The sequence below is a fragment of the Engystomops pustulosus genome, chromosome 3 (genome assembly GCF_040894005.1).
Source record: "Engystomops pustulosus chromosome 3, aEngPut4.maternal, whole genome shotgun sequence".
Classification (NCBI taxonomy): domain Eukaryota; kingdom Metazoa; phylum Chordata; class Amphibia; order Anura; family Leptodactylidae; genus Engystomops; species Engystomops pustulosus.
In genome coordinates, this window is record NC_092413.1 from 155,755,755 (window position 1) to 155,783,709 (window position 27,955).

At 42.0% G+C, this 27,955-nt stretch overlaps 1 protein-coding gene across 1 annotated transcript in view; it reads left to right on the forward strand.

Annotated features, from left to right (window-relative positions):
- The window catches only part of LOC140122164 (T-kininogen 1-like), a 31,377-nt gene extending 8,903 nt beyond the window's left edge, over positions 1-22,474 (forward strand). The window contains exons 5-10 of the mRNA XM_072142702.1: positions 372-482; positions 4,795-4,879; positions 9,480-9,625; positions 14,506-14,613; positions 15,601-15,690; positions 21,779-22,474. Coding sequence (XP_071998803.1) covers positions 372-482; positions 4,795-4,879; positions 9,480-9,625; positions 14,506-14,613; positions 15,601-15,690; positions 21,779-22,366 — 1,128 coding nt within the window. The 3' untranslated portion in view covers positions 22,367-22,474. The remainder of the gene's footprint in view (positions 1-371; positions 483-4,794; positions 4,880-9,479; positions 9,626-14,505; positions 14,614-15,600; positions 15,691-21,778) is intronic.
- The last annotated feature ends 5,481 nt before the right edge of the window (positions 22,475-27,955 follow it).

Below are 27,955 nucleotides of genomic sequence, written 5' to 3' on the forward strand. Positions count from 1 at the left end.
AGTGTAAACTTAGAAGTTAACAGCATAATTCTTTCTCACCACTGGTGAGGTGGTAATTGACAGTTAGGTTATACAGAGAAGATCAGAAACTGTAAATAATCTTTCAGCGCCCTCTAGTGCTTAAAACTGGTGTATTTTCAAGTGGTCCACAACGCAGTGGTCAATCTCCTGCAGTGCTGCATAATAATTTGACAAACTGAATTTAATCCAGTACTCTTCACCCATAAAATGATTCTTCTTTATTGGTCTACATAACATTCGCATGATGTTGTAGCTTTTAATAAAAACATTTCCTTTACTGTTGAGCTTACCTTATTATTTTCAAATGAACTGTATTGGTCAATTATCAACATTTTTCTTGTTCTTTTCAGGTGGTTTATGGATGGAATTACAACATACAGTTTCTCATAAAACAAACAAACTGCTCAAAATCTGATTTTACGAGCAAAAATCACAATGAATGCAAAATGGACAAGGAAGGAGTAAGTGATTATATCATTCTTGTTAAGCAATTAATAAAAAGATATGGATGGCAAAGGTGTAGCTGCCAGGGGTGCCAAGGGAGCGAGTGGAGGAGTCCCAATCCCTAAGGCCGGTGACACACATGACTTTTTTGTTGCGATTTTGAACGCATCGAAAATGCATGTGTTTTTACGCATGCGTTTTTCAAATGTTTGATTGCATTTGTGTTTTTAAAAATGCAATGCCTGAGGTGCCTTAACTGCAGCTGTGCCTCATGGAACTTGCAAAAATGTGGTGATCTTGTTCTCTTTGCTGTTTGTGAATGTAATCACATGCCTTTCAAAACACAGACTACAAACACATGCAAAACCGCAATGGAAAAAAAAACGAGAGATTTATCCAACATACGTACACTCACCGGCCACTTTATTAGGTACACCATGCTAGTGACGGGTTGGAACCCCTTTTGCCTTCAGAACTGCCTCAATTCTTCGTGGCATAGATTCAACAAGGTGCTGGAAGCATTCCCCAGAGATTTTGGTCCATATTGACATGATGGCATCACACAGTTGCCGCAGATTTGTCGGCTGCACATCCATGATGCGAATCTCCCGTTCCACCACATCCCAAAGATGCTCTATTGGATTGAGATCTGGTGACTGTGGAGGCCATTTGAGTACAGTGAACTCATTGTCATGTTCAAGAAACCAGTTTGAGATGATTCCAGCTTTATGCTGTAGCCCATCTGCCTCAAAGTTCGACGTACTGTGCGTTCACAGATGCTCTTCTGCCTACCTTGGTTGTAACGAGTGGCGATTTGAGTCACTGTTGCCTTTCTATCAGCTCGAACCAGTCTGCCCATTCTCCTCTGGCATCAACAAGGCATTTCCGCCCACAGAACTGCCGCTCACTGGATGTTTTTTCTTTTTCGGACCATTCTCTGTAAACCCTAGAGATGAATGTGCGTGAAAATCCCAGTAGATCAGCAGTTTCTGAAATATTCAGACCAGCCCTTCTGGCACCAACAACCATGCCACGTTCAAAGGCACTCAAATCACCTTTCTTCCCCATACTGATGCTCGGTTTGAACTGCAGGAGATTGTCTTGACCATGTCTACATGCCTAAATGCACTGAGTTGCCGCCATGTGATTGGCTGATTAGAAATTAAGTGTTAACGTGCAGTTGGACAGGTGTACTTAATAAAGTGGCCGGTGAGTGTATACACGCATATTAGTTTTTCACATTGGTAATACAAAGGCAGCTTTTCCTCATATGGGTTGCCACTCTCATATTCCCTTGAATCATCAAAACACCATTTACATCCCACTGTGTCACAAAGGTATCTTTGATTTATATCTCAATATCTTGCTCTTTCTATAATGACTATATGCTCTAATTCACATTTTAATGTTAATATGATTTTCATTTATATAGATGTTCTTTTTAAGATAATAAAAATAAATGTGTTTTTAATACATTAAGATGTAATATACCTGAGCGGCAGACTTGCACTTTAACCTCATATCGCGTCATTGTGGGCAGGACCTTTTCCCCTTCCCCCCCCGGACGTCTTTTTCATGCATACTTTATTAGTCTCCTGCGTTCAGGTATGTGTTAGCCGTGACTAAGACGCTCGAAACGCATAGGCTTGAGCCTGTAGCCTACCGTCTGGACGCAGTGCTGTAGTGCGTTTTTCATGTATTGCCATGTTTGGAGTCCGAAATAAAATTTGGAGGCACTTTTAACCTCATGCACTGGATCGTTCTTCCTTTGAAAAAAAAATGCACCAAAAACGCCATGTGTGTCACCGGCTTAAGACTACAATTCTGTGTAACCTGTACACCGATAGAATTTATAGCAGTGACTATCGCGCATGTGCAGACACTAAGTCTCGCACAGCCGGCCGGTGATAGGTGCCGAGAGCTTGGTGACGTCACGGCTCTCGGCACCTGAAGGAGGAATAATTAAACATCGGAAGCCATCGCCAGCCCGAAAATGACGCAGGGCAGCACTGGAGGGCTCATTTAAATATGTAAGAAAATTGTTTTTTTAGCTAAACTAAAGTTCGCCGAGCCTAACAAAACTATGTGCCGGCATCAGCATTAAGTAGCCTACCAGGTGATTTGCTCGCATGATTTCATCATGCGAGCAGTGGTAGGTTTCCTTTAACAAAAGCTTGGCTGCCCCATCTGCCTAAAGCCATGGGGCTTTTCATTTTCAGCTACCAAAGAGTGGATTCTTGGTAGCATAAGCTGAGACAAGCACGAACTTTTCACATGAGTTTGGTTTTCTACTCAAGTACATAACCGGGTGCTTCTCCATTAACCTCCTGAGACATAACAGCCCCTAATCCAAGGCATCGGTCTGTATGTTAAATTATTTAGATAAATCTGCGGTCCCCAGCACTTGTTGTCTACACAACACAGATTTTAACTTGTTTAGCTTGTTCAGCCTCAGGGGCAACTGAATCATAACTGATTTTCTTCCTTTTGTGAGGTCAGACAAAGGTGCTGCAATACTGCCAACGTTGAGTTCAAATTGTGACTAATCACTTGCTTTTTGTAAGAGGCAGTGGCCAATCTTGAAATGGCTCTACCTTATCAACTTGAGGCTTAATCAAGCACCCATAGTACTTTGCCTGTTCCATGCATATGGGACATTTTTATGGGTTGGCAGTTAAACTGCCTGTCTAAGAGAGTCTACAATGGCCTGGACCTTACCTAAATGGCTTTTCCAGTGTACACTAAAATGACAATTTAATCTGGTAGGCTACTGCATATTCTTTGTGTGGAATTTCATCCATCGTTCTTTGGAATATAGAAGGAGCACCTTTTAAATCGAAGGGCATCCTGACATATTAGAAGCATCCCTCAGGAGTTGTAAAGGCAGTTTTTTCTTATGCTTCCTTTGCCAAAGGTATTTGCCAGTACCCTTTTGTAAGATCCAGTGTTGTGATGTATCTAGCTGGAACTAGCCTTTCTAGCAAATCATCTAGGCATAGGAAAGGCATCCATTTTGGAAAACTCATTAAAGGGAATGTACCACATGGATGCAGTACTACTTAACCAAGCACACTTACATGCTGGTGTGTGCCTCCCGAAACAGGATCTGTTCTTCTTTTTGCTTCTAATGGCTTAGTTTTTGAGAAAACCATATTTTAAAATTATTCAAAAGAGCCTCGAGGCTCCTGGCTATGTCACAGAAACCTCATCTGGCTTTGTCGTCGATAATTATGCACACCTCAATTCAGCTCCCTGGGTGGGGAGGGAGGAGATGGACAGAAACACTGAATGGAGGTGAAAAATATTAACAGATGATGGAGCCAGACAAGGCTTCTGTGATGTATTCAGGAGTCCGGAGGCTAATTTGCATAATTTTACAGATGTTTTTCTTTAAAGATGTTTTTCTCAAGAACTAAGCCAAAACAAGCAAAAAAGAAGAACATATTTTGTTTCAGGCGGAACACCCCAGCATGTAAGTGTACTTAGTTAAGAAGCACTGCACCCATGTGGAGGATTTCCTTTAAGTTTACAAATATCATTACAAAAAAAACAGCATCCATTAGGTTTCGGAACTAAAACAATGGGGCTGGACCATTCAATTTTAGATTTTTCAACTACATTCAAACTCAACATTCTTTGGACTTTCTCAGAGACCACCTGTCTACGGGCTTCGGGCCTCATTTACCCTAACTTTCACCTGTGGCTCAGTAATGATTTCATGTTCAACAACATTTGTACATCCTGGTAAGCTTGAGAACATATCATTGTAATGTAGGTCCAACCATTCTGAACACAAGCGACACAGTTTTACTATAGGTGCTGGTGCCAAAGCTAATTTATTTCACATCAAACATTATGACAAATCGTCTACACAGAAAATATGTTACAACATATGTCAACAGCCATATCAGGTTTGTCATCCACTAACCCCTTCTTTGTACTATATATAGCGATTATGTATCTAATATGTTAGTCAGCGCAGATGATTTTTATATTCATGTTTTTATGAGTCACGGCTGCTCATACAATACCAGTGACGACAATCAAGTACCACAGCGTAACTCTTAAAAATTCTTAAAATCTTAAATTCAGATTGCGCCCACGTTCACTTCCACAATGTGTTTCCCATTGTACTCAAAATTTTGTTTTATAGGAAAAGACATATTTCTTTTACATTTTACATAAGAATAAACGTAAAGTAAAATTTCATATCCAGGACTAACAATAGCTGTACATTTATAATGAGCATTTATTATGACAACTGTTCAGAAATGTATGATTTGTCACATGTAAACAAACTAAAGCATGAAGACATTTTTTTCTCTTCAGGAATCCTTTGAGTGTGTAGCCCAAGTGTATGTGCGCCCAGATGGCAGCATTGAATATCCTTTTATAGAGTGCAAGTCACAAACTGGTAAGGGGAAGCAGCGTGGCAATGAAACATTTTTACTATCAAAGTATATTAAACATGCTTTCAGTCCTCCGTAATCAGCAAGAATATTTCTGTGGCATCAAAGATCAGGGGCATGTCCCCATAACATATGTTTTGTATACCCCTGCTTTCACCTACACCCCTCATGAAAATAAATTTACAACTGACATAACAAGCCCCGGTAAGCCCTTTTTTCATCTATATGTTTCCATTTCCAACTCCCCCAGTTCAAAAATCCATAATTTTTATTTTTCTCTATACATAGCTGTATAAGGGGTTGTATTCTGTGTTACTAGTGCTGTGTACTAGGAAGGTTGAAAAAAAATCTAAATGTGGTGAAATGGACAAAAAAATGCATTTGCATCATTGTCTTGAGGCCTTAGTTTTTACTGCTTTTACTGTGCGCTCCAGACACCTCCTAAAATAATGAAATATTTGGTACAAAAAAAGGCTTACCGTATTTTTCGGACTATAATGCGCACTGGATTATAAGGTGCACCATCAATAAAAGCCTGCTAAAATGTCTAGATTCATATATAAGTCGCACCGGATTATAAGGTGCACCTGATTATGAGGATGAATAACCGGCAGGTGGCAGACCTGTGCACAGCTCAAGGCTGTTGTCTGTAAGTACGGTTCATATATAAGGCGCACTGGACTATAAGGCGCACCTTTGATTTCTGAGAAAATCAAAGGATTTTTTGTGCGCCTTATAGTCCGAAAAATACAGTAATTTCACCATATTCTGAAGCTAATAACTTTTCCATACTTTGTTCTAAGGAGCTTTATAAGGGGTCATTATTTTGCAAAGTAAGCTAAGGGGTCAGATAGATTATACCGTATGCTGCAATAGAGCTATATTTCTTTATATGTTGGATTTGCTAAAGATCTGTTACTATGCGCCTACAGCCCATTGTCTATTGAAATAAAAAGGCCCAGAGATAAAATTAAAATATACTTGGGCAGATTTATCATATAGTAAATACATGTGCAAACTGGTTGTACATGTATTTATGAAGTGTATCGCACAATACTGTACACAGGCACCCACATTTGTGTCGGCATGTCCGACAGAAATGTGGCGCAACTCCTTAAACTGAGTGCACCAGAAAAAATCTGGTGCACAAGGTTCATCCACTTTGGGCGCGTGCAGCGTACGCCGCCTTCGCAAATTTGGGCCACTCTCTTTGAGTTTTGCATCTTAGGACATTATACAAAAATGAAAATTGACAGTGCGTTATTATTTAACAGAAAATTTCAAAATACAGAAGCAGTATATTAAAGAAATGAAACACACATTTAGTAATTATTTAGGAATAAAGAGTAGCAGCCAATTGCTTTTAATTAATTCCCCTTAAAAGGTACCACTCATTAGGATTTAAATTTTTTACCTAATGACATGTTCCTATAGCCTTTATAATGCTAATTACCAATCTGCTTTTATAATTAACATTACCCACTTTAAAAGTACATAAATGTATTTTTGGCTCCCTGACCGGAAACTGTCCTGGGTCATGGAGGAATCCTCCACATCCCTGAGTCATCATTATCTCCTCACAGTCCTACCAGCTCTCCCTTCTCTTTCCTCCTCTCCCTTATTTCGGAGTGGAGGGGTAGTGACACATGAGTTGCCTCCATCTTTAGCTCTATTGTATCATATTGGCCCAGATTTATCAAAAGTGGGGCAAATTGCACCCTCACTAATGTGCAGAGTGTGCCAGATTAATGAATACTGGCGCACAGTCTAAATTATCTGCCGCACCGTACACTTCTCTGGAAGTGTGAACCATTTATTTTCTTGGTGCATCTGAAACATACAGGAGCTCATTTACTAAGGGCCCGATTCGCGTTTTCCCGACATGTTACCCGAATATTTCCGATTTGCGCCGATTTTTCCGAATTGCCCCAGGGTTTTGGTGCACGCGATCGGATTGTGGCGCATCGGCACCGGCATGCATGTGACGGAAATCGGGGGGCGTGGCCGTTAAAAAAACCCGACCGGATTCGGAAAAAACGCCGCATTTTTAAAAAAAAGTGTCGGTCGACATGCGCTTACCTTCACCCAAGATAGGACAGTGAATTTCAGTGCATTCCGATGGTCTTCAGTGCAGCAGCGACACCTGGAGGTCGCCTTAGTGAATCCCGGCTGGACCAGAATCCACCGCAGAGAACGTGAATGGACCGGGTAAGTAAATCTGTATTTGCTGAGTTGCTGTATTAAAGTGTTGCACTCTGACTAAGCACCAACATGTCCCTTTTGGTGCACATTTTTGTGTTTTGTCGCATACAGTGCAGCCGCGACCTGGCGCAAATCTGGCAGAGACACTTCTTAAATACATGTGCGCGCTCCATAGATGTTATATTCAGTGCAATGCTAGACAGGAAACTGGCGCAGTCAGTTTAATAGATCTGGACCATTAACCAGTTTGTGGCGGTCGTGTTCCGATGCATGGAGAGGGCTCACGGGCATAGCCGGTAAGTCTCTGCTGCATATTGCAGCAAAGGCTTACCGGTAACACCCGCGATCGGTGCCAGCACCGATCGCGAGTGTTTTCTTGCTGATCGCGCTCCCCGTGACGTCATCGGGGAGTGGCGATCCGTCGCCATGGTAGTCTCGGGTCTCACGAAGACCCGAAGCTACTTCAGGTTAACCCATTCATTACAATGTGCTATCAGCACATTGTAATGTATGAGGAGTAAAATCCCCATATACTGCCATACTATAGTATGGCAGTATATGGTAGGATCGATCAGACAACCTAGGGTTAAAGTACCCTAGGAAGTCTGAAAAATAGTAAAAATAAAAATTAAAAAAAAGTTTAAAAAAAATTATAATAAAAAACCCTAAAAATTCAAATCACCCCCCTTTCCCTAGAACTGATATAAATATAAATAAACAGTAAAAATCACATTAGGTATCACCGCGTCTGAAAATGCCTGGTCTATCAAAATATAATAACGGTTTTTCACTGCGTTTAACCCCGTAACGGAAAATCGCGTCAAGTCAAAAGTGGCACTTTTTTTGCCATTTTAAAAAAAAATGTAAATTCTATAAAAAGTGATCAAAAGGTTGTACAGTCCTAAAAATAATATAATTGAAAACATCATCAAAAGTCGCAAAAGATGACACCACCCTCAACTCCGTACAACGAAGTATGAAAAAGTTATTAGCGCAAGAAGACAGCAAAATAAAAAAAAAAAATTTTGTACATGAGGTTTTAATTTTTGTAAATGTATGAAAACATTATAAAAACTATACAAATTTGGTATCCCTGTAATCGTATTGACCGAAAGAATAAAGTAGACATGTCATTTGTGGCGTGAAGTGAAAACCGTAAAATCTAAGGCCACAAGAATACGGCGCAAATTCCTTTTTTTTACCATTTTCACTGCATTTGGAATTTTTTTCCCGCTTCCCAGTACATGGCAGGGAATATTCAATGCGATCACTATGAAGTGTAATTTGTTACACAAAAAACAAGCCGTCACATAGATTTTTACGTGTAAAAATAAAAAAGTTTTTTGAAGGTGGGGAGTGAAAAATGGAAATGAAAAAACGGGAAAGGGTCCTTAACCGGTTAAATTTAAAACTCCCATTTTTCAAATTGCATGAGACATATGGTTCTGTGTGGTACAGAGCCGGAGATACAGGCAGTTATAGTTGGGAAGAAATACAGGAAGAAATAGTTGGGAATATGAACTATTAATTAAACTGCCTGTTTCTCAGTTTGGTGTTGTGAACGCTGGTGATGGTGCAATTGACAATTACAATTCAAAAACTATGTATCCCTATGCCAAACTCAAAAATTGTATAAAGAAACTGAATATAGAGTCTAGAATAATTTTAGACTTGGTCACAAAATACAAACAAATCTTAGACAAGATGCGGAATAAATACCCAGCCATGATCGAATACAGAAGACCCAGACTATACAGGCGGTCCCCGTACTTAAGAACACCCAACTTACAGACAACCCCTAGTTACAAGCGGACCTCTGGATGTTGGTAATTTACTGTACTTTACCCATAGGCTACAATGAACAGCTGTAACAGTTATCAAAGGCGTCTGCAATTAAGTTTTATTATTTATCGTATGACAACATTTTGACACAAAATTTTTTTGCTGGGGTTACAATTATAAAACATACAGTTCAGACTTACATACAAATTCAACTTAACTTAAGAACAAACGTACAGAACCTATCTTTTACATAACCTGGAAGAATAGGAATTTCAAAAACAACTTCCTAAATTAATACAGGCTCCATTCTAGACCTCAAAAAATAGACCACAGATGTTTGAAACACTATTTACAAAATAGGCGCATATAGCATCCAATGTACAAAAGAAGAGATACTTCGCAGTGTCCATATATACAAGACAAGTGAAGAGATACTGAGCAGTAACCATGTAGAGGATTAAAGAAGTGTTAATAGCAGTGTCTGTATATGCACAAACATCGATCCAACGTAGAGCTTCTGTATAAATCTGTACCAATGAGATTGTGGACTGTAATTTTGTTACAAACTTTTCTGCACTGCTGGATTAAAGTTGCTTATAATTAGGGGGTCTTTATTCCCAGGTTTCTGTATTAATTGCCCAATGTATATAGAGCCGGATGATCCTGAGTTACAAACATTACTAGTACAAGTCGTGGATGAATACAACTTCAACAGCAACCACACAGAACTTTATAAGGTTGCCTTTGTTGATAAAGCTATCAAAAAGGTTAGTGTAAATATGGTGTATTTCAAATTCTGCTTCATTTCCATAAGTTTTTGACATGTGGACATTACAGACTGGTATCCTTTGTGTAATTAAAAAGATTAGTCCAGCACTTCCTTCTCCCAGGGTCTTCTCTCCTGGCTAACAGCACAGCAGTAACTGGGCCCCGCCTGCTATGCTGAAAGCAGAGTTACCCAACTGTGCCAGCCACGCAGACTCCCATCTGCCCCAAACTCATTCCAACCGGCACATACTCCTGCATGCCAGCATTTCCTCTTCACTCCCTCCTGTTCTTTTCATTCTCTCTCCCTGCATCTGGCACGTCTTCTCTCCCGCCAGTCCAGCACGTCCCCCTGCCGGCCAGCACATCCTCCCACTGCACGTCATGTCCTCCCGCTGACCACGTTGTCCTTCCACCCACTGGATGACACGTCCTCTTGCTGGCTGCGCACTTTCTCCTGCCCGCTGGCACGTCTTCCTATCCAGTGGGACATCCTCCCTCCCACCTGCCGGCACACCCTTCTGTACTTTCCAAGCCCAAAGTACAGCGCTTACCATGAAGCTGCTTGCTCTTAACACCCCCCAAACCTCCTCCCACCCACTCCCAGCTCCCCTTCTCTCCCCCCACCGATCCTGAAGAAGGCAAACCCTGCCCACCATGACCAAAAAACAGGTAACTTTATTTGTATTTTTGCATACATCAGCGTTAAAGCCCTGAAATAATCGCAAATGCTAGCTTATAGCTTATAGCTAGCACTTGCGATTATTTTTTCCCAATCCCCACCTTCACGCCAACGTGTGGCAATCCTTTCCCAGCTCCTGCACAATTCCTGCAACCGGTGAATTTTCTCATGTGAAAATTCGCCGGCTGCGTTTATTTGTACCCCAGGACCTGCCCAGGACCACGCCTCTTGATGTATCCGGCTGAGCTGGAGCAGCAACGGGGGTGTCATATGCTGGCGCACAAGCACTGGCATTTGATAAATGCCCCTCTATGTGTGTACATGGTGTGTTTTATACTGCATGTATGTGTATAAACGGTGAGTGTATACTGTATGTAAATGTGTGCGTATAAGTGTATAAAAATTAGTGTATGAGTTTAAACTTTATGTATGTGCATATAATATAAATGTGTGTACATGAATGCGTAAATGTGTGTGATTGTATAAATGTGTCTGTACCAATATGTGTAATCTTTTTTTTTATGGAGAATGGGGGCACCCCTGGTGTTCTTTATTATATCTAAGCAAACATAGAGCAACAACCAGCAGAATCAAAGAGACTAAGACCAGAAGATCTTATGTGTTTTAAAGAGAACCTGTCACCAGGAGACCCATTTTTAGCACTCCCCCAGTCCCCACAGAGCATAGTACATAAACTGCCAAAGTGCTTTTGTATTAAAAATTGGTTTTACAGAAAAAAAGATGTGTTATATTGTACCTTTCATTAGCATCTGCTGTGTGACTAGGCAGTTGCCTTTTGGGAGGAGCTGGAAAGGAGCAGTTCCCCCCACCCTTGGGGAACAGCTTCTCCATGTGACCTTTTCAAATATATGAAAACACCCATTACTGGGCTTAGCGACGCCCCCTGCTCCTCTACAGCCAATCCCGAGTGTGGGGAGTTATTCATATATTTGAAAAGGTCACATGTTTCCCAAGGGCGGGGGGGAAACTGCTCCTTTCCAGCCCCTCCCAATTGGCAACTGCCTAGTCACACAGCAGATGCTAATGAAATATAACATATCTTTTTTTCTGTAAAACCAATTTTTTATACAAAAACACTTTGGCAGTGTATGTACTATGGTCTGTGGGGACTGGGGGAGTGCTAAAAATGGGTCTCCTAGCGACAGGTTCCCTTTAAGTCTCACCAAACCATAGTCATAAATAAAAGTGTTCTTCTTCTTTATTGCATATCAAAAAAAAACATCTCAGAGATATATAATAAAATGTTAAAAACATTTACACAGAATGATTTGCACCCCCCCAGCACTGTAATCTTTGTGTCTGTAAAAATATTTTACCATGGTTCTAATATAGACACTTATGATATATAGCTCACCCATGAAGACCAGGGGCCAGATGTATCACTGTTCTGCGCTTAAGTGTAGTTGTTGCACCTATATTCTGGTGCACTGTTGCACCAGAATTATCACAAGCTACAACCATCTATGATTAGTTGAGTTCCTGCCTCTTATTAATCACTTTACTTTAGGCGCAGTTTAGGCGCAATTTAGGCATAGTTTAGACGCAATGTTAGATTTGGGCACTTACGTGTGATCCTCCTATAAGCTCCACTCTGCTTCTCTCCCACACCCCAGCAAGAGAATGACTCTCAAAGTAGAGCCCAGGTGTGTGACAAGCTGCACCCAGTGATCTCCTCAGCAGGGGCTTCTCCTGGAGAAGATCCCCAGTGCTGATCTTCTGCTGCTCCCCTGTAATTCTGGACAGTATCCTCCTCGGACACCAGTATGGTCATCCTGCTACACAGGGGAACTTCTCTGTACTATCTGCAAAATCCTCCTCTCTTCTCTCCTGCTCTGAGCTGCTGCTTTTGCAGATTGTTTGTTAATTGTCATGAACTGTAAATAAAGGTTGCACGTAGTGTCTGTAGTGTCTGCTGAGCTCTGCTGCTGGGGATACCCTGTTCTGCTGTTGAGCTCTCCTGCTGGGGATACACTGTTCTGCTGTTGAGCTCTCCTGCTGGGGATAAGCTGCTCTGCACAAAAGCTCAGTGCTTGCTTCTCAGTTTACGCCACCTTCAGGCTGGAGTTTTTTTGTTCCCCCTTTTGCGTCTGAATGAAAAGTCACAAATGATAAATATTATTAGGTGCAGCAAAACATCTGGATAGATAGGATAAATTATGGAAACATGTTTTTTTTCTGCGCGGCTAGTTTGGTGTTTAGTCACAAAACTGGCGCAAAAACAATGCAACAGTATGAAAAAACAGGAGAAAAAAACAAGTGATACATCTGGCCCCATGTTTTGGGACCAGAATGTAGAGAATTTACATGCCAAACCAACATTATTGAACAGTTCCCTCACTTTGCCTTCAAAAAAGTAGCATACAGCACAGTAGCCAGTGACAGATATATCAGAAGTGAGGCAAATTGCACTCTCACCAATGTGCAGGCAGCCCCAGATTATTGAATACTGATGTATAGTTTTTGGCGACCATGCACTGCTCTGCACAGTTCTGTCCAGTAGCTGTATTAAATGAGTTGCAAACTCTGACTGAGCACAAACATTCACGTTTTGGCGCACATTTTTCTGTCTGTCAGATACAGTGCAGCCACGACACAAAAGTGGCGTAGACACTTAAATACATGTGCAAGCTCCAAAGACGTTCTTTTATGTGAAAAGACAAACAGAAAACTAGCACAGCCACATTAATAGATATGGCCCAATGGGTGTAATAAATGTCAATTTATAATAAATCATATACAGCAATATACCCATAGGACAGGTAGTGCTTTGTATGGAACTTCCTATAAAGTTGTGCTCAAGTGAGGTTACATAAGCTCATCCAGGTTCATAATTACAAGTTTGTCAAGTCTCTGGTATACATTGCAAGGCATCTTGTTAACCCATTTAGGGCCCTAGACCACAGGGGCAGTTACCAAAAAGAGAATCTGTCACCACCCATAAGCAAATTCAATCTCTACTATGACCTTATTCAGATCATTATAAGTTTCAAATCCATTTTCATGTTATTGCCTATCACTGCTGCACTCACTGTGGTAAAAATCAACTTTTAATTCCTGTGTTCACTTTTGGCATAAATTCAGGGGCTCAACCAGAAAGTGAAGTTGTTCTCTCAACTCAACTTGGCCACTTTGTTCTAAAACTCTGTCCTTATCACCGATATCTAACTCCGCTATAAAGTTTTACACATCCACTGAGAGGGGAGTGAGGTTACAGCAATGAGGGACAGGCTTTACATGGGACCAACCCACCCTCTGCCTGGTGACGCCTACCTTTTAAAAAGTGTCTGAAGGGATGCGAAAGTAGGAATTTGGAAAATCCTGGCAAGGCCAGGAATTGCAACTATTTCATGCCTTATATGCCAGAACACTTCCATTCAATGCATAAAATTTTCCCCCCAATGTCTTGCTAAGACAAAGGGGGTCATTTACTAAGGGCCCGAATCGCGTTTTTACAGCGAATTTCTCTGTTTTGCGCCGGTTTTCCCTGAATTGCCCCGGGATTTTGGCGCATCGGCGCCAGCGTGCACACGACAGAAGTCGAGGGCGTGGCCGAATGAAAACCCAACGGATTCGGAAAAACCGCCGCATTTTTTTAAAAAAAGTGTCGCTGGACACGCGCTTACCTGCACCCAGCAACGGATCGTGAACTCCGGAGGACCTCGGCGGACTTCAGCGCAGCAGTGACACCTGGTGGACGTCGGAGGAGCTGCCTTAGTGAATCGCTGGAAGACCCGAATTCACTGCAGAGAACACGCCGCTGGATCGCGAATGGAGCAGGTAAGTAAATCTGCCCCATAATGTTTGCCTAATGATTCATAAAGGAAAGCAGATTAGGAAATTGAGAAAGGAGCTCTTGTACCATTGATTTATGCCAGCTTTATTAAAAAGTGAATTAAATTTTAAGAATTTGTTTTTGAACATAGTGGCATAATAAAAAAAACAATGGTGGAAAATAATACCACCAGAATTTCATAAAAACTTATTTTTCATAGGCAGTCATAACTGATTTTCATAGCTGTTTGACTCAGTTTCCAGTTTTAATTAGGTTTACAGTAGATGTAAAAAATCAATATAATGTGTAAAATGAAAATAATAGAAAACAGCCTCTATTATGTGTATACTTGTATGATAGCATACATTCATATGATCTGTGATCTATATCTATTCCTTGCTCTGTAGGGCTTTCTAAGAGAGTTACATGAGATACATTTTACAGTAGGACCAACCAACTGTTCCAAGCCTCACTATTCCATTTTGGGAGATGAATGTGTCGTAAACCAAACCTCTGTAAGTTATCTTGTTAATCTTCATACATTCAGAAGAATAATGTTGTTGCTTATAGCTGATGAGAAAAAAGATGGTAAGATACATGCATACAGCGGCACATGTTTTTATATATTTTATAATTTTTTTTATTTAAAGAAAGCATTTCCTGCCCTGAATAATACCAATCTCTCTCACACCCATGACATCTTTAACTCACGTGGATGCACCAACATCATACGTTGCACAAGATTTGCAGTAGGGGAGATATGATGTCTGCACTGGTTTCATATTAGCTAGCTTGGAAACGGATGCATATATGGAGGTATGGAGATATGGAGGGCAGCATGTGACAGAGTGCATCTGCAGGAACCGGTACCCGGCAGTCACAGCTGATCGATTTAGGGGGGTTTCACAATGGTGTACGTGCTCCGCTTCCGTTGCACATGTTGAATTTTGTCTCTGTTTTGCTTCCGTTTTGTCTCTACATCCGCAAAAAAGAAGGTTTAACATTGCTTGGAAAACATAATACCTGATTTCCAGCCTCGTCAGTGAGAAAATCTGACCTGTCATCAGTTTTTTTGTGGACCCATAAACTTCTTATTGCCTTCTGTAATCTGCATAATTGAAAATCAATTAACAGGTTTAACATTTTTTTCCAAGGACAACAGAAAATAAATGCCAATGTGAAAACACCCATAGAAATCAATGGCTCAGTAAGGCATCTGTGAAAATCACTTAACCATTCATATGAAAAACAACGGCAATGTGGAAGAGCCCTTATTTTGAAATCCTCTATCTGTTAAATAGGATGAGGACCATAGTAGTATTCAATAGGATTATAGCATGTGAGGGCAGGGTAGAAGGGCTCATACTATAGTGGACCAGTTTGACAAAGCATAACAATATTGGTTGTCTTCATGCAAAGTATTTGTTACATATTTTGATGTAAAAGGACAATTCTAAGAATCTACCACCTTTAATAATATCTGTTTTTCTATTTAATTCTAGTCTCGTTTATATTGTAAAACTAAGATAAAAGTTACAGACAAGACAATTAATGTTCATTCATCACCTCATTGTGCGACACACACCGTAGCAGTAAGTGTATATTTTCTTGATTTATTCCCTTTATTGGTCACGTCAACAAATTATGCATAAATAAAAAGTAACTACAAGAATGTTTATAAAATAAAAATATTATTCTTATACTGTGACCCCTGTTCTCCACTCTATCATATTGTGGCTCACTGTCCTCCATCCCCCTCATTTTGTGACCTCCTGTTCTCCATCCCCCTCATATACTGGACCCCCGTCCTACATTCCCCTCATTTTGTGTCCCCCTAACCTCCGTCTCCTTTAAATTGTGGCCCCTTTTCCTCCATCCCCTCATATTGTGACCCCCTGTGCTCCATCACCCACATATTGTGGCTACTGTCCTTCATCTCATTCATATTGTGGCCCCTTTTCCCCCACCCCCCTCATATTGTGACTCCTGACCTCCACCCCATCATATTATGGCCGCTTGTTCTCCATCCCCCTCATATTTTGAGCCCCTTGTACTCCATACCCTCATATTGTGGCCCCCTATTCTCCATCTCCTTCATATTGTGGCCCCTGTCCTCCATCTCATTCATATTGTGACCTTTTTCCCCCCACCCCCTCACATTGTGGCCTTGGTTCTCCATTTCCTTCATATTGAGGCCCCATGTACCTCATCTCCTTCATATTGTGGCCCCTGTCCTCCATCTCCTTCATATTGTGGACCCCTGTCCTTAATCCCCACATATTGTGGCACCCTGTCCTCCATCCCCTCATATTGTAGCCACCTGTCCTCTCCCTCATATTTTTGCCCTCTGTTCTTTATCTCTTTCATATTGTGCCCACCTGTCATCCATATATTTCATATTATGGCCTTCTGTCCTCCACATTTCTCATATTGTGGCCTCCTGTCCACTGCCCCCTCATATTGTAGTTACCTGCTCTCCATCCTCTCATATTGTGGCCTGTGTCCACATACCCCCTCATATTGTGGCCTTTATCCCCAACCCCTCTGCCTCTCCTTCATATTATGGCCCCTGTCCTCCATCTCCCTAATATCGTAGCCTCTGTCCTCAACCACTCTCATATTGGGCAACCTTGTCGCTCATTCCTCTCATGTTGTGGCCCCCTGTCCCCTATCCTTTTTATATTGTGCCCCCCTGATTTCAATCCCACTCATATAGTGATTCCCTGTCCCCCATCCCTTTCATGTTGTGGCCCCCTATCCTCCATTCTTTGTATATTGTGGGCCCCTGATTACAATCCGATTCATATTGTGATCCCCTGTCCTTCATCCCACTCAAATTATACCCCGTCCTTCATCTCCTTCATATTATGGCCCTCTATCATCCACCCGCCTCATATTGTGGCCCCCTGTCCTTCACCAACCATATATTGTGGCCCCCTGTCCTCCATCACCTCATATAGTGGCCCCCTGTCCTCCACTTATTTTAAATTGGCCCCTTTCCTCAATCCCCCTAATATTGTTGCCCCTTGTTCTAGACAACCTCTTATTGTGGCCTCCTGTCCTCCAAACCCTTCATATTGCGACTACCTGTCCTCCATCCCTCTCATATAGTGGCCCCACTGTCCTCCATTCGGCTCATATTGTGGCCACCTGTCCCCCATCCCTTTTATATTGTCCCCCCACCCCTCCACCTGTAACTGTATCAAACAACAAAAAAGCTTTGCTACCTAACTTTCCCTCATTCCCCCAAGGCAGTCCTGCTTTCTTTTCTTTCTCAGATCTAGGGGAGGTTCCCTGCTAAAGAAAAGATGACATGTATGGACGTAGCAGGAAGCCGATGCTGCCTCCTGGTCCTGATCCCTAGGTTGCTCTGCAGCTTTATTGTGTCACGACCAGGAGGAGGCGGGACAAAGTGGGGCAGTCCGGGGCAATTTCCCGGGACAGCAGGGAAAAAACTGAACTGTCCCACTAATCCAGGACGGTGGGAGCTATGCAAATCGCCTCATTGGACCCATCTCTAGGTAAATATAAAGGTTTTTTTCTTATTGTGCCGATGGAGGGACTTGCTAGAACGCAAAACCACTAGCTCATAAGGCCATGTGGTGGTTTAGTGTCCCAAATTGCTCAGACAGGTCCTCTTTAAATGATAAATACATAAAAACTATTTCTTTAGATCAAAGTGGAGCTTGATTCTTCTTCCTAAAGTTTACAATCCTGTTTGATCTTCTTTAATTAACTGATCTTTATATCTAGAAACTTTGTTTGTTTTTCTTTGCATGAGAAACTTTCACTCATGTGTCCTGCATTTCGGGTCTAATGATTTTACAACCCAAGTATGGCTCTGCCCCTTCCCTTTAAATTTAGTTTCCTCTAGGCTGCAAGGCCTGTAGGCTGCAGACCGTCCTATAGCTAGAGTGTCCTATAGATTGAGTGTCACGCAATAATTTGAAAATGGCAATTATAAAAACGGCAATTAGAAAGGGCAAGAGAAAGGTAAACTTGCAAAGAAATGCAAACAAATCATCGATTTTCATATCTGGTTTGTCTGTCTACCTCTTTAATGGCTTTGTACTATTGCTACCTGTTCTTCTCCTCTCTTTTCGTCCATCTATCCCATCAGTGTCCTCCGTTCACATCTGTTCTTCAATCCTTCCTTCACCATTGTACTCCTCCCATGTTCTCTATACTTCATCCAACCCCCATACTCCATCTGGTTCTGCTGGGAAGCAGAGTTCACCTTCTCATAAATCGCTTAATCATATTCTTTCCTTGTCTATTCTCTTCCTACTTGCAGCAGGTGATATCTGTCCAAACCCTGGTCCTCCTTCTTTCAGCTCAAAACTTTCCACCCCTCATAGGAACCCTACTAACCTCATCAATATCCAATGCATCCCCTCTACTATCTCCCCTTCCTGTCTTACAACTCCTTTCAAATGTGCCCTCTGGAATGCCCGCTCTGTGTGCAATAAACTGGAGTCCATCCACGACCTGTTTCTTTCCAAGTCCTTTGACTTGCTTGCTATCACCGAAACATGGATCCAGCAGGGTGACACTGCATCACTTGCTGCACTGGGCTATGACGGTTTGCAATTCTCTCACTCCTCCAGACCAGAGAATAGGCAGGGAGGAGGGGTAGGCATACTCCTCTCTCCACGATGCACTTTCCAGGTCATTCCTCCTGTCCCCTCTCTTACTTTCCCATCTTTTGAGGTCCACACCCTTAGACTTTTCCGCCCATTCTCTCTTCGTGTGGCTGTAGTATACCGTCCTCCTGGTTCACCCCATCAGTTCCTTGATCACTTTGCTTCCTGGCTCCCTTACTTTCTTTCCTGTGATATCCCAACACTCATCATGGGAGACTTTAACATCCCTATGAACACCCCCATCTCCTCTTCAGCCTCTCAGCTTTTATCACTTACCACCTCTCTGGGACTTGTACAACTCTCTGATTCTCCTACCCACCAAGAGGGAAACATCCTTGACTTGGTCTTTGCCCGACTCTCTTCTGTCTCTGACTTTACTAACAATGACTTTCCACTTTCAGACCATAACCTTCTCTCTTTTACTGTAAATAGTTCTTGTCCTGTACAGAATAAGTCCATTTATCACACATACCGGAACCCACGTGCCATCAGTGTTCCCCACCTCATAGAAACTGTGCAGCCATCGCTGTCCCCCATCTCCTCTCTCTCCTGTCCTAACCTGGCCACTAATCATTACAATCATGTTCTCAAAAGCGCCCTGGACAAGATGGCACCACCATCGGTTCGAGCCTTTCGACACAGATGTAGGCAACCTTGGCAGACGGCACTAACCCGTTTCCTTCGTAAGTGCGCCAGGAGTGCCGAACGTCTGTGGAGAAAATCGGGCACTTCCTCTGACTTTCTTCACTTTAAATTTATGCTTAAATCCTATAACTCTGCTCTCCATCTTGCTAAACAGGTCTATTTTACTAATCTAATATCTTCTCTTTCTAACAACCCCAAAAGGCTTTTCAATACTCTTCACTCCTTACTAACACCAAAGGTGCAGCCACCGGTCACAGACCTTGGGGCTGAAGATATGGCCACCTACTTTAAAGATAAAATCTACTGCATTCGCCAGGAAGTAATTTCTCAGTCCACTAACTCCATAAATCCACTTTTCTCTGATGCCTTACCCTGTTCACTCTCTTCCTTTGAGCCAGCCACAGAGGAAGAAGTGGCCAGGCTTCTTCTCTCTGCTCGCCCCACTACCTGCATCAGTGACCCCATCCCCTCACATCTGGTACAGTCTCTCTCCCCAGCAGTCACTTCTCACCTAACTAAAATCTTCAACCTCTCTCTCTCTTCTGGTGTCTTTCCCTCTTCTTTCAAGCATGCTATTGTTACCCCTTTACTAAAGAAACCTTCCCTGGACCCATCCAGTGCTGCTAACTACCGACCAGTTTCTAACCTCCCTTTCATCTCCAAACTCCTGGAACGCCTGGTCTATTCTCGACTTTCCCGTTTTCTCTCAGCTAACTCCCTCCTTGACCCCCTGCAATCTGGTTTCCGCCCTATGCATTCTACTGAAACTGCTCTTACTAAAGTCTCCAATGATCTCCTCACTGCTAAATCCAAAGGTGACTCTTCTCTCCTCATTCTTCTGGATCTCTCGGCAGCGTTCGATACTGTGGACCACCAGCTCCTCCTCAGGATGCTTTGCTCCATTGGCCTAAAAGGCTCTGCACTCTCTTGGTTTTCCTCCTACCTCTCTGACCGCACTTTCAGTGTCTCCTTTTCTGGATCTATCTCTTCTTCTGTTCCGCTCTCTGTCGGGGTTCCTCAGGGCTCAGTCCTAGGTCCTCTTCTCTTCTACCTCTATACTGCACCCATTGGACAAACCATCAGCAGATTTGGTTTTCAATATCATCTTTATGCTGATGACACCCAGCTGTATACCTCAGCACGTAACATCACTCCTGCCTTAATCCAGAACACTAGTGACTGTCTCTCCGCTGTCTCTAACATCATGTCCTCTCTCTTCTTGAAACTTAATCTTTCTAAGACCGAACTTCTTGTCTTTCCACCATCCACTAACAGAGCCTATCCTAACCTCTCCATATCAGTCTGTGGGGTCACCATAACCTCAAAGCAGCAGGCCCGCTGTCTTGGGGTTGTGTTGGATTCCGACCTCTCCTTTGAGCCACACATTCAATCTCTTGCTCGCTCTTGCCGGATGCATCTCAGAAACATCTCCAGAATCCGACCATTTCTCACATTTGAAACCTGTAAAATGCTAACTGTTGCTCTGATTCACTCTCGACTAGACTACTGTAACTCTCTACTAACCGGTCTTCCACTCACCAAACTCTCTCCTCTCCAATCGATTCTTAATGCAGCAGCCAGGCTCGTCTTTCAGACTAAACGCTACACGGATGCCTCCAGTTCATGCCAGTCGCTGCACTGGCTGCCAGTCTCCTTTCGAATAGAGTTTAAAATAATAACCCTCATCCACAAAGCTCTGAATAATGCTGCACCTTCCTACCTCTCCTCTCTTATCTCAGTTTATCGCCCAACTCGTGCTCTTAGATCCGCCAGTGATCTTAGATTAACCTCTACCCTAGTGCGGACCTCCCACTCGCGTCTCCAAGACTTCTCTAGAGCTGCACCAATTCTATGGAATGCTCTGCCCCGGACTATCAGACTAATACCTAACCTCCAAAGTTTCAAACGTGCTCTTAAAACCCATTTCTTTAGGCAAGCCTATAACACTCATTAACTGCATGAAGTTTTAACTCTTCTACTAACCCGTCCTGTGTCGTCCTCCCATCTGTTATCCAGCAACCAACAGGCACCAGACTTCTCTGCAGTCCCATTCACCCTGGACCTGGTATATATGATGACGGCTGAGTGGTTCAAGCGACAGCAATTCCACTTATTATATTTTGTTCTATTCCCTAAGAAGAATGGCTTGACCATAAAATATTCTTTTACCTCGTGGTACCCCATCATCCTCATAAACCGTAAGCTCTGGCGAGCAGGGACCTCACTCCTGTTGTTCCATACAAATGTTGTGCTCTGTCATGTTATATTATATTTGTATTTGTTTCCTATGATTTGTAAAGCGCTACGTAATATGATGGCGCTATATAAATAAAGATTATTATTATTATTGATTATTTTAACATTTGCTCCAGTATTTTCATGTGTTTTTCAGTATTCTGTTCGCATTGGTGGTTGGGGTCCTCTACGCAGTAGTCGCAGAAATAACCATGAAGAGAATAATAGAAGCGGTATACTCAAGCCTGTTAAAAGAACTTTTCCATTAGAACAAGGGCAACATAATAACAAAGGACACAAACATGGAAAAAAGGGAAAAAAAGAAAAGGAAGGGAAAAAAAAGCAAAAGCATCATCAAGACTCTTCAGAAGAAGAAGACAATGAAAATGAAGTCACTCAGACTCCTGTGCTGCCAACAAAACCTATTACCCAAAAGCCTGAAAATATGCAAACTGACCAACAAGCGCCTGGACTGTCCCACAATCAGGATATTTCCCCAAATACTTATGAAATATCTGAAGTCAATTTTCCAGGACTTCCCACTGATGTTCCAAGATGTCCCGGAAGAGTGTGGCAACCAATAAGTATAAGTCCTTCCATTCCTACACCTGGCACATTTACCATTGATGATCTTGCATTAGCCGTTGAGGACTTAAAACCTCCATTAGATCAAAATATAGAAAAGAATGAGCCCCCTCTCCCAAAACAAAATGTAAATTTTAATGATGAGGACCTTTTTGGTTAATTGAATAAATGTCTATCAATTCAACCTGCAAGAAAAAAGAAATGTTATCTGTAACTGTCATCTATGAATTCTGCAAATATGTTTACAAAATAAAATCATCCATATTAAATAAAACAACTGTTTATTGACTAAAATAATACTTAAATATTGAATTCTACACATAGGGGGAAATTTATTAGTGCTTCTACGCCAGTTTTCTGCACACTGCAAGAATTTGCAATTATTTGGGCATGTAGGGGCGCGGTCACTCTAGGTTTTTACCCAAAACTACACCAAGTCCGGCCTGGAGTAGTTTTCATAGCACGTGCACCCTATGGATACACTAAGAAGTCTTAGCCTCTATCCTGTAGCCTGTATCCAACAGGACAGGATTACAGTAACACTCTATATTTGGGGTCGCAATAGCTCTTTGATTAACTTTTAGAGAAAAAATCTCTTGATTTTGCATTGCCGTCTTCTAAGGCCCATTTCACACTTGCGTTGCAGATCAAGTCAGGGTGCGATCAGGGTTTGGTCAGTGACATTTTTCATCAGAGTTCAATCAGTTTTCAGTCAGAGTTTATTCAGTGTCTCAGTTTTTCACGTGCATTTTCAAAACAATTTCAATGAGTTTTTCACGCACAGATAACGCACGTGAAAAGGACTCAGGACTGAGCTCTATTTTTTCTATGGCAATTGATGCGTGAAAAACACATCGCATTGTTTTTGATGCATCTCCATAGACTTGTATGGTACGTTTTTCACACGAGTGACTTGCAAAAGTAGAGCATGTTGAGATTTAAACGCGTATTTAAAAAAAATACATGTCTGTGTGTGAAAAAGAATGCAAGTCTGAAAAAGCCCATTAATTACAATGGGTCAGAGTGCAATGCAAGTTTGGCGCATCAAAAGTACACGCAGAACACGAGCGTGAAAAACGCAAGTAATGTAATTAATCTTATTACCTCTCCTACAAAATGCAATGTAAACACCACATGCGGACGCAGCCTGATTACTTAGTTTAACCCTGAGAGCGCCTTCCCACATGCTGTTTTTGTTGCGTTTTTAAAAGCATCCAAACCTCAAGTGGGAGGGGGGGCTGCCTGAAACGCATGCGTTTCATTGCAAATGCATATGTGTTTTGGCCAAACCGCCTCCCACTTTCGTTTTGGATGTGTTTAAAAATGCAACGAAAACGACACGTGGAAAGGGGCCCTCAGGATTAAACGAAGTAATCAGGCTGCGTCCACAAGTGGTGTTTACATATTGTTTTGTAGGAGAGGAAATTAGACTAATTACGTTATTGTTTATATTGTTTACATTGTTTGTTTCTATTTTGCATTTTGTTTGCATTTACAAAACATACCCGTTAACATAATGTTAACGCATGTGCTGACGATATGTCAACAAACTAATGCATTGGCGAGATGTCAATGTATTAGTTAACCCCTTCCCGCTCTGCGTCCGATATATATCGAACGCTGAGTGCGGTGACTTAGCGCTCAGCGTCCGATATATCGGATGCAGAGCCGATGCCGGTTCAGCTCAAGATCTGAGCCGAACTGGCATCGGGAAACACGGGGTGCAGGTTGTGACTGATCCAATCGCGGGTTCTTAACCCGTTAAATGCCGCAGTCAGCGCGACCGCAGCATTTAACATGCTTTTAGGGGGTCTTTCCCCCACGATCAGCCCCCTCGAACTGTTTTCGGGGGGCACCGATCGTTGTTATGGCAATGCTGGGGTCCGATCTGGTCCCCAGCACTGCCTGCAAGAACTGCCGGTAAGATGGCGTCTGTGACATGTGGCATGTGCATAGGCTGACGCTGCTAATAACCTGCATTACATGATTACTGCAGGGTATTATCATGAACAAGCAATCCGTAGAATAACAGTAAATAATTATTGAACCCGCACAATAAACGACGTAAAAAAACTGTTATAAACCCTCCAAAAATAATGATATTTACCTATTCAATCCCACAAAAACTGCTATAAAAAGTGATCAAAAAAACATATGTACTCCAGAATGATACTGTTGCAAAGTACAACATGACCCGCAAACAAAACAAGCCATCAACCAGCTCCATAGCAAAAAAAGTAAAATTGTTATGCCACTTGGAAGACGGCAATACAAAAATGATAGATTTTTCCCCACATTAGGATTTTATTTGACAAATTTAGTAAAACATAAGAAAAAATATTCATGTCTGGTATCCCCGTAATCGTATAGACCCGTAAAATAAAGATAACAGGATTATTAGGCTAAACTGTGAACACACAAAAAAAAGTAAAAAATCCAGTACAGAATTGATGCTTTTCTACTCCTGCCCTCAAAAAAAAGTTCCTAAATTTTCAACAATAGGGGATACCAACCCCAAAATGGTAACAATGGAAAAAGCATCTCATCTCGCAAAAAAATGCCATCACATGGCCCCAATAATGCAAAAGCTAAAATTTTATAGCCTACAAAATGGGCCAATGAGGAAACTAAAATCCTGGCAGCTGCAGGTCCCTCCTTCCCTTCTGCGCCTCGCTGTGCACCCATAAACGAGCTGCATGTGGGGGGTCGCTGCACTCAGGAGAAATTATAGAACAAATTGTATGGTGGGTTTTCTCTTTTTATCTTTTGGAAATGTGTAAATGTTAGGGCTAAATGAACGTATAACCGGCACAATTAGACCATTTCACCTAAATTTAACCTCCATTTTGATTCAATTACTATGAAGATCTCAAGGGGTTAACAATCTTCGTAAAAGCTGTTTCTGATAGTTTTAGGGTGCAGATTTGAGAATGGGTTGGTTATATAGGGGGTTTTGATGCTAAATATGTAAAATTTCATTCAAAACTGTATTTATCCCCAAAATCCGGAAAAGACCTCAGAATCTCTTTGATAAGTAACAGTGTTCAAAAGTTATAAGAATTTAAAGAGACGCATGTCAGAATCCAAAAAAAAAAAATCGGTCCTTAAGGGGTTAACATCAGATTAACATTGTTGCAATTAGGCAAATCTTCTCTTTGCAGTTGTATGTAATGGTGTATTTTATACAGGTAGCAAGTTTAACCGACATTGGACATAGTACTACTTCACGGGCGGCAGGGACTTACCGCATCGTGACGCAGTACTATGTCCCGCTTCTGGCACTGGATGCCGAATGGTGCCAGTGCCAGAAGCTACAGTGTCGGGGGGGGGGGGCTGTGGTTCCGGTGGCAGCCCCGGGGTCTGCCAGTGCCGCGGGGCTGCATGATCTGCTCAGCATGCGAAGTGTGTTCCATCTGTATTACACTGTGTTATAGGAATAAGGCCCCTTCCACACTTGCGTTGCAGATCACGTCACAGTTTGATCAGGGTGCGATCAGGGTTTCGTCAGTGAAAAACTGACATTTTGCATCAGAGTGCAATCAGTTTTCAGTCAGAGTTTGTTCAGTGTCTCAGTTTTTCACGCGCGTTTTCAATGCATTTTCAATGCAATTTCAATGCGTTTTTCAAGCGCAGATAATGCGCGTGAAATGGACTCAGGACTGAGCTCTATCTTTTCTATGGCAATTGATGCGTGAAAAACGCAGTGCACTTGCTTGTGTCTCTGAGTGCAATGCATTTTTGATGTGTCTCCATAGACTTGTATGGTGCATCCTTATTTACCTGAAACCTCTGATACTGCCGGTATGTACTTACTGCATCTGTATGCTATCCCCGGCATCTCCGTGACCCGCTCCCTCTTTTTTGCTCTCTGCCAAATGAGGAGGCAACATTAAATATTGCTGTACAGTACTTAAAACAAGCCACGGTGATGCCGGGGATCGCATACGGGTTGCCAACAAGCTCAGGCTTCAGCATACGGGTTACCTGCAAGCTCCGGCTTCAGACTGCCTAGAAGCCCTCCGCCCACTGTGAGATCGCATCCTTACCTAATCCGCGGCATCTCCAGCAAGCTCCAGCTCTCAGATCTTCCTGCTTCCTGTGGACTGCCTAGAAGCCCTCCGCCCACTGACTTGTAACTAAGGAAGTGTGAGATTGCATCCTTAGTTACCCGATCCCCGACATCTCTGTGTCCGCGCTTCAGCGCGGAAGTGCAATGCGTATGCGCAAGACGCCGTTCATATCTACGGGTTGTACGTATCTCGGAACTGCTTGTATTTGGTATCAGCGCGTCTGTAACAATCTGTACAATAAATCAGTAACATTATTGGACCCACTTGGTGTACTCCATAAAAACAAAACCTGAAAAACTTGCCAAAGATGTACATAAAATGTTCCAAAAAGTGATTAAAAATGGTACCACTGAAAAGGACAACTCAACACGTAAAAAATAAGCCCTGAACCAGCTCTGTCAACCAAAAAAGTTATGTCTCCGAAAAGATGGCGATACGAAAATAAATGAGATTTTCTCTACATTAGCTTTTCTTCAGTAAACTTGTAAAAATATATAACAAACTATAAAAAAATTAGGTATTAGCGTAATTGTAGTGATCTATAGAATAATGATAATATGTTATTTTTATGGTACGGTGAACGGCCCCAAAAAATACAAAGGAAACCGAAATTGTTGATTTTCTTTTCCTGCATACATTCAAGAGTTAAAGGGGTTGTCCGAGAGTTATGAAAAAAACAAAATGTGGCTGGGAGGGGGCTGCTTAATTTGCATTCTATGAACAGTGTCCAGTGATTGACCACATAAACAGTTTAGTAAACAAGTATTGCTTTTACTTCGTAACTTCTTATTCATACATTATTCTTAAGAACTTTCATTTTGTTCCATAAATATATACATTGCCCATTTCTTTAGATGTTTGCTTGCATAAGGTGAAATTACCTCAGGGTCGGGTGAGTCAGTTACCGATACAATTGTGTAATATTCATAAAGTCCGGTAGTACGGTACATATAAAATGGTATGGTGAAAAAGACTCACATAGATACGATCCCTGGGTCAGAGACGCTACCTCACTTGCACGCCGGACAGCGGTCAGGTACGCTCCATGTTGGTGACGTTTCGAGGGACACGCCCTCTTCCTTGTCTGAAAGCAGCGTGGGACACGAGGAGGGCGTCGGAAGGTAAGTACATCTTTATTTTTTTAACACCTTGCCGACCGAGGACGAACTATACCATCCTCGTGCGGCAAAGGGTGTATGGAGAGAGCTCATGAGCTGAGCTTTCTCAATACACACCGGGTAATGGCTGTATAAAACAGCCAACAACCGCGCCGCCATCTTGGATGGCCAATCTCCGCCCCCTGGAACGTCATCGGAGGGCGGCGATCGGTTGCTATGGCAGCCTAGAGTCTCATTGAGGCTCGTAGGCTTGCCATGTGTACTGATTTCTAGTAGCCAGAGCAGGGCAGGCTATTAAAAATCATAGTAAAATAGCTATATACTGCAATACAGTAGTATTGCAGTATATAGTATTAGCAATCAGATCCTGCGGGGTTAAATTACCCTGGAGGATCTAAAATAATGGTAAAAAAAAATTAAATTTTTTTTTAAAAAATATGAAAAAATAGTAAAAAAAAGTAAAAGTTTAAATCACCCCCCTTTCCCTAGAACTGATATAAATATAAATAAACAGTAAAAATCATAAATACTTTAGGTATCATCGCGTCCCAAAATGTCCGA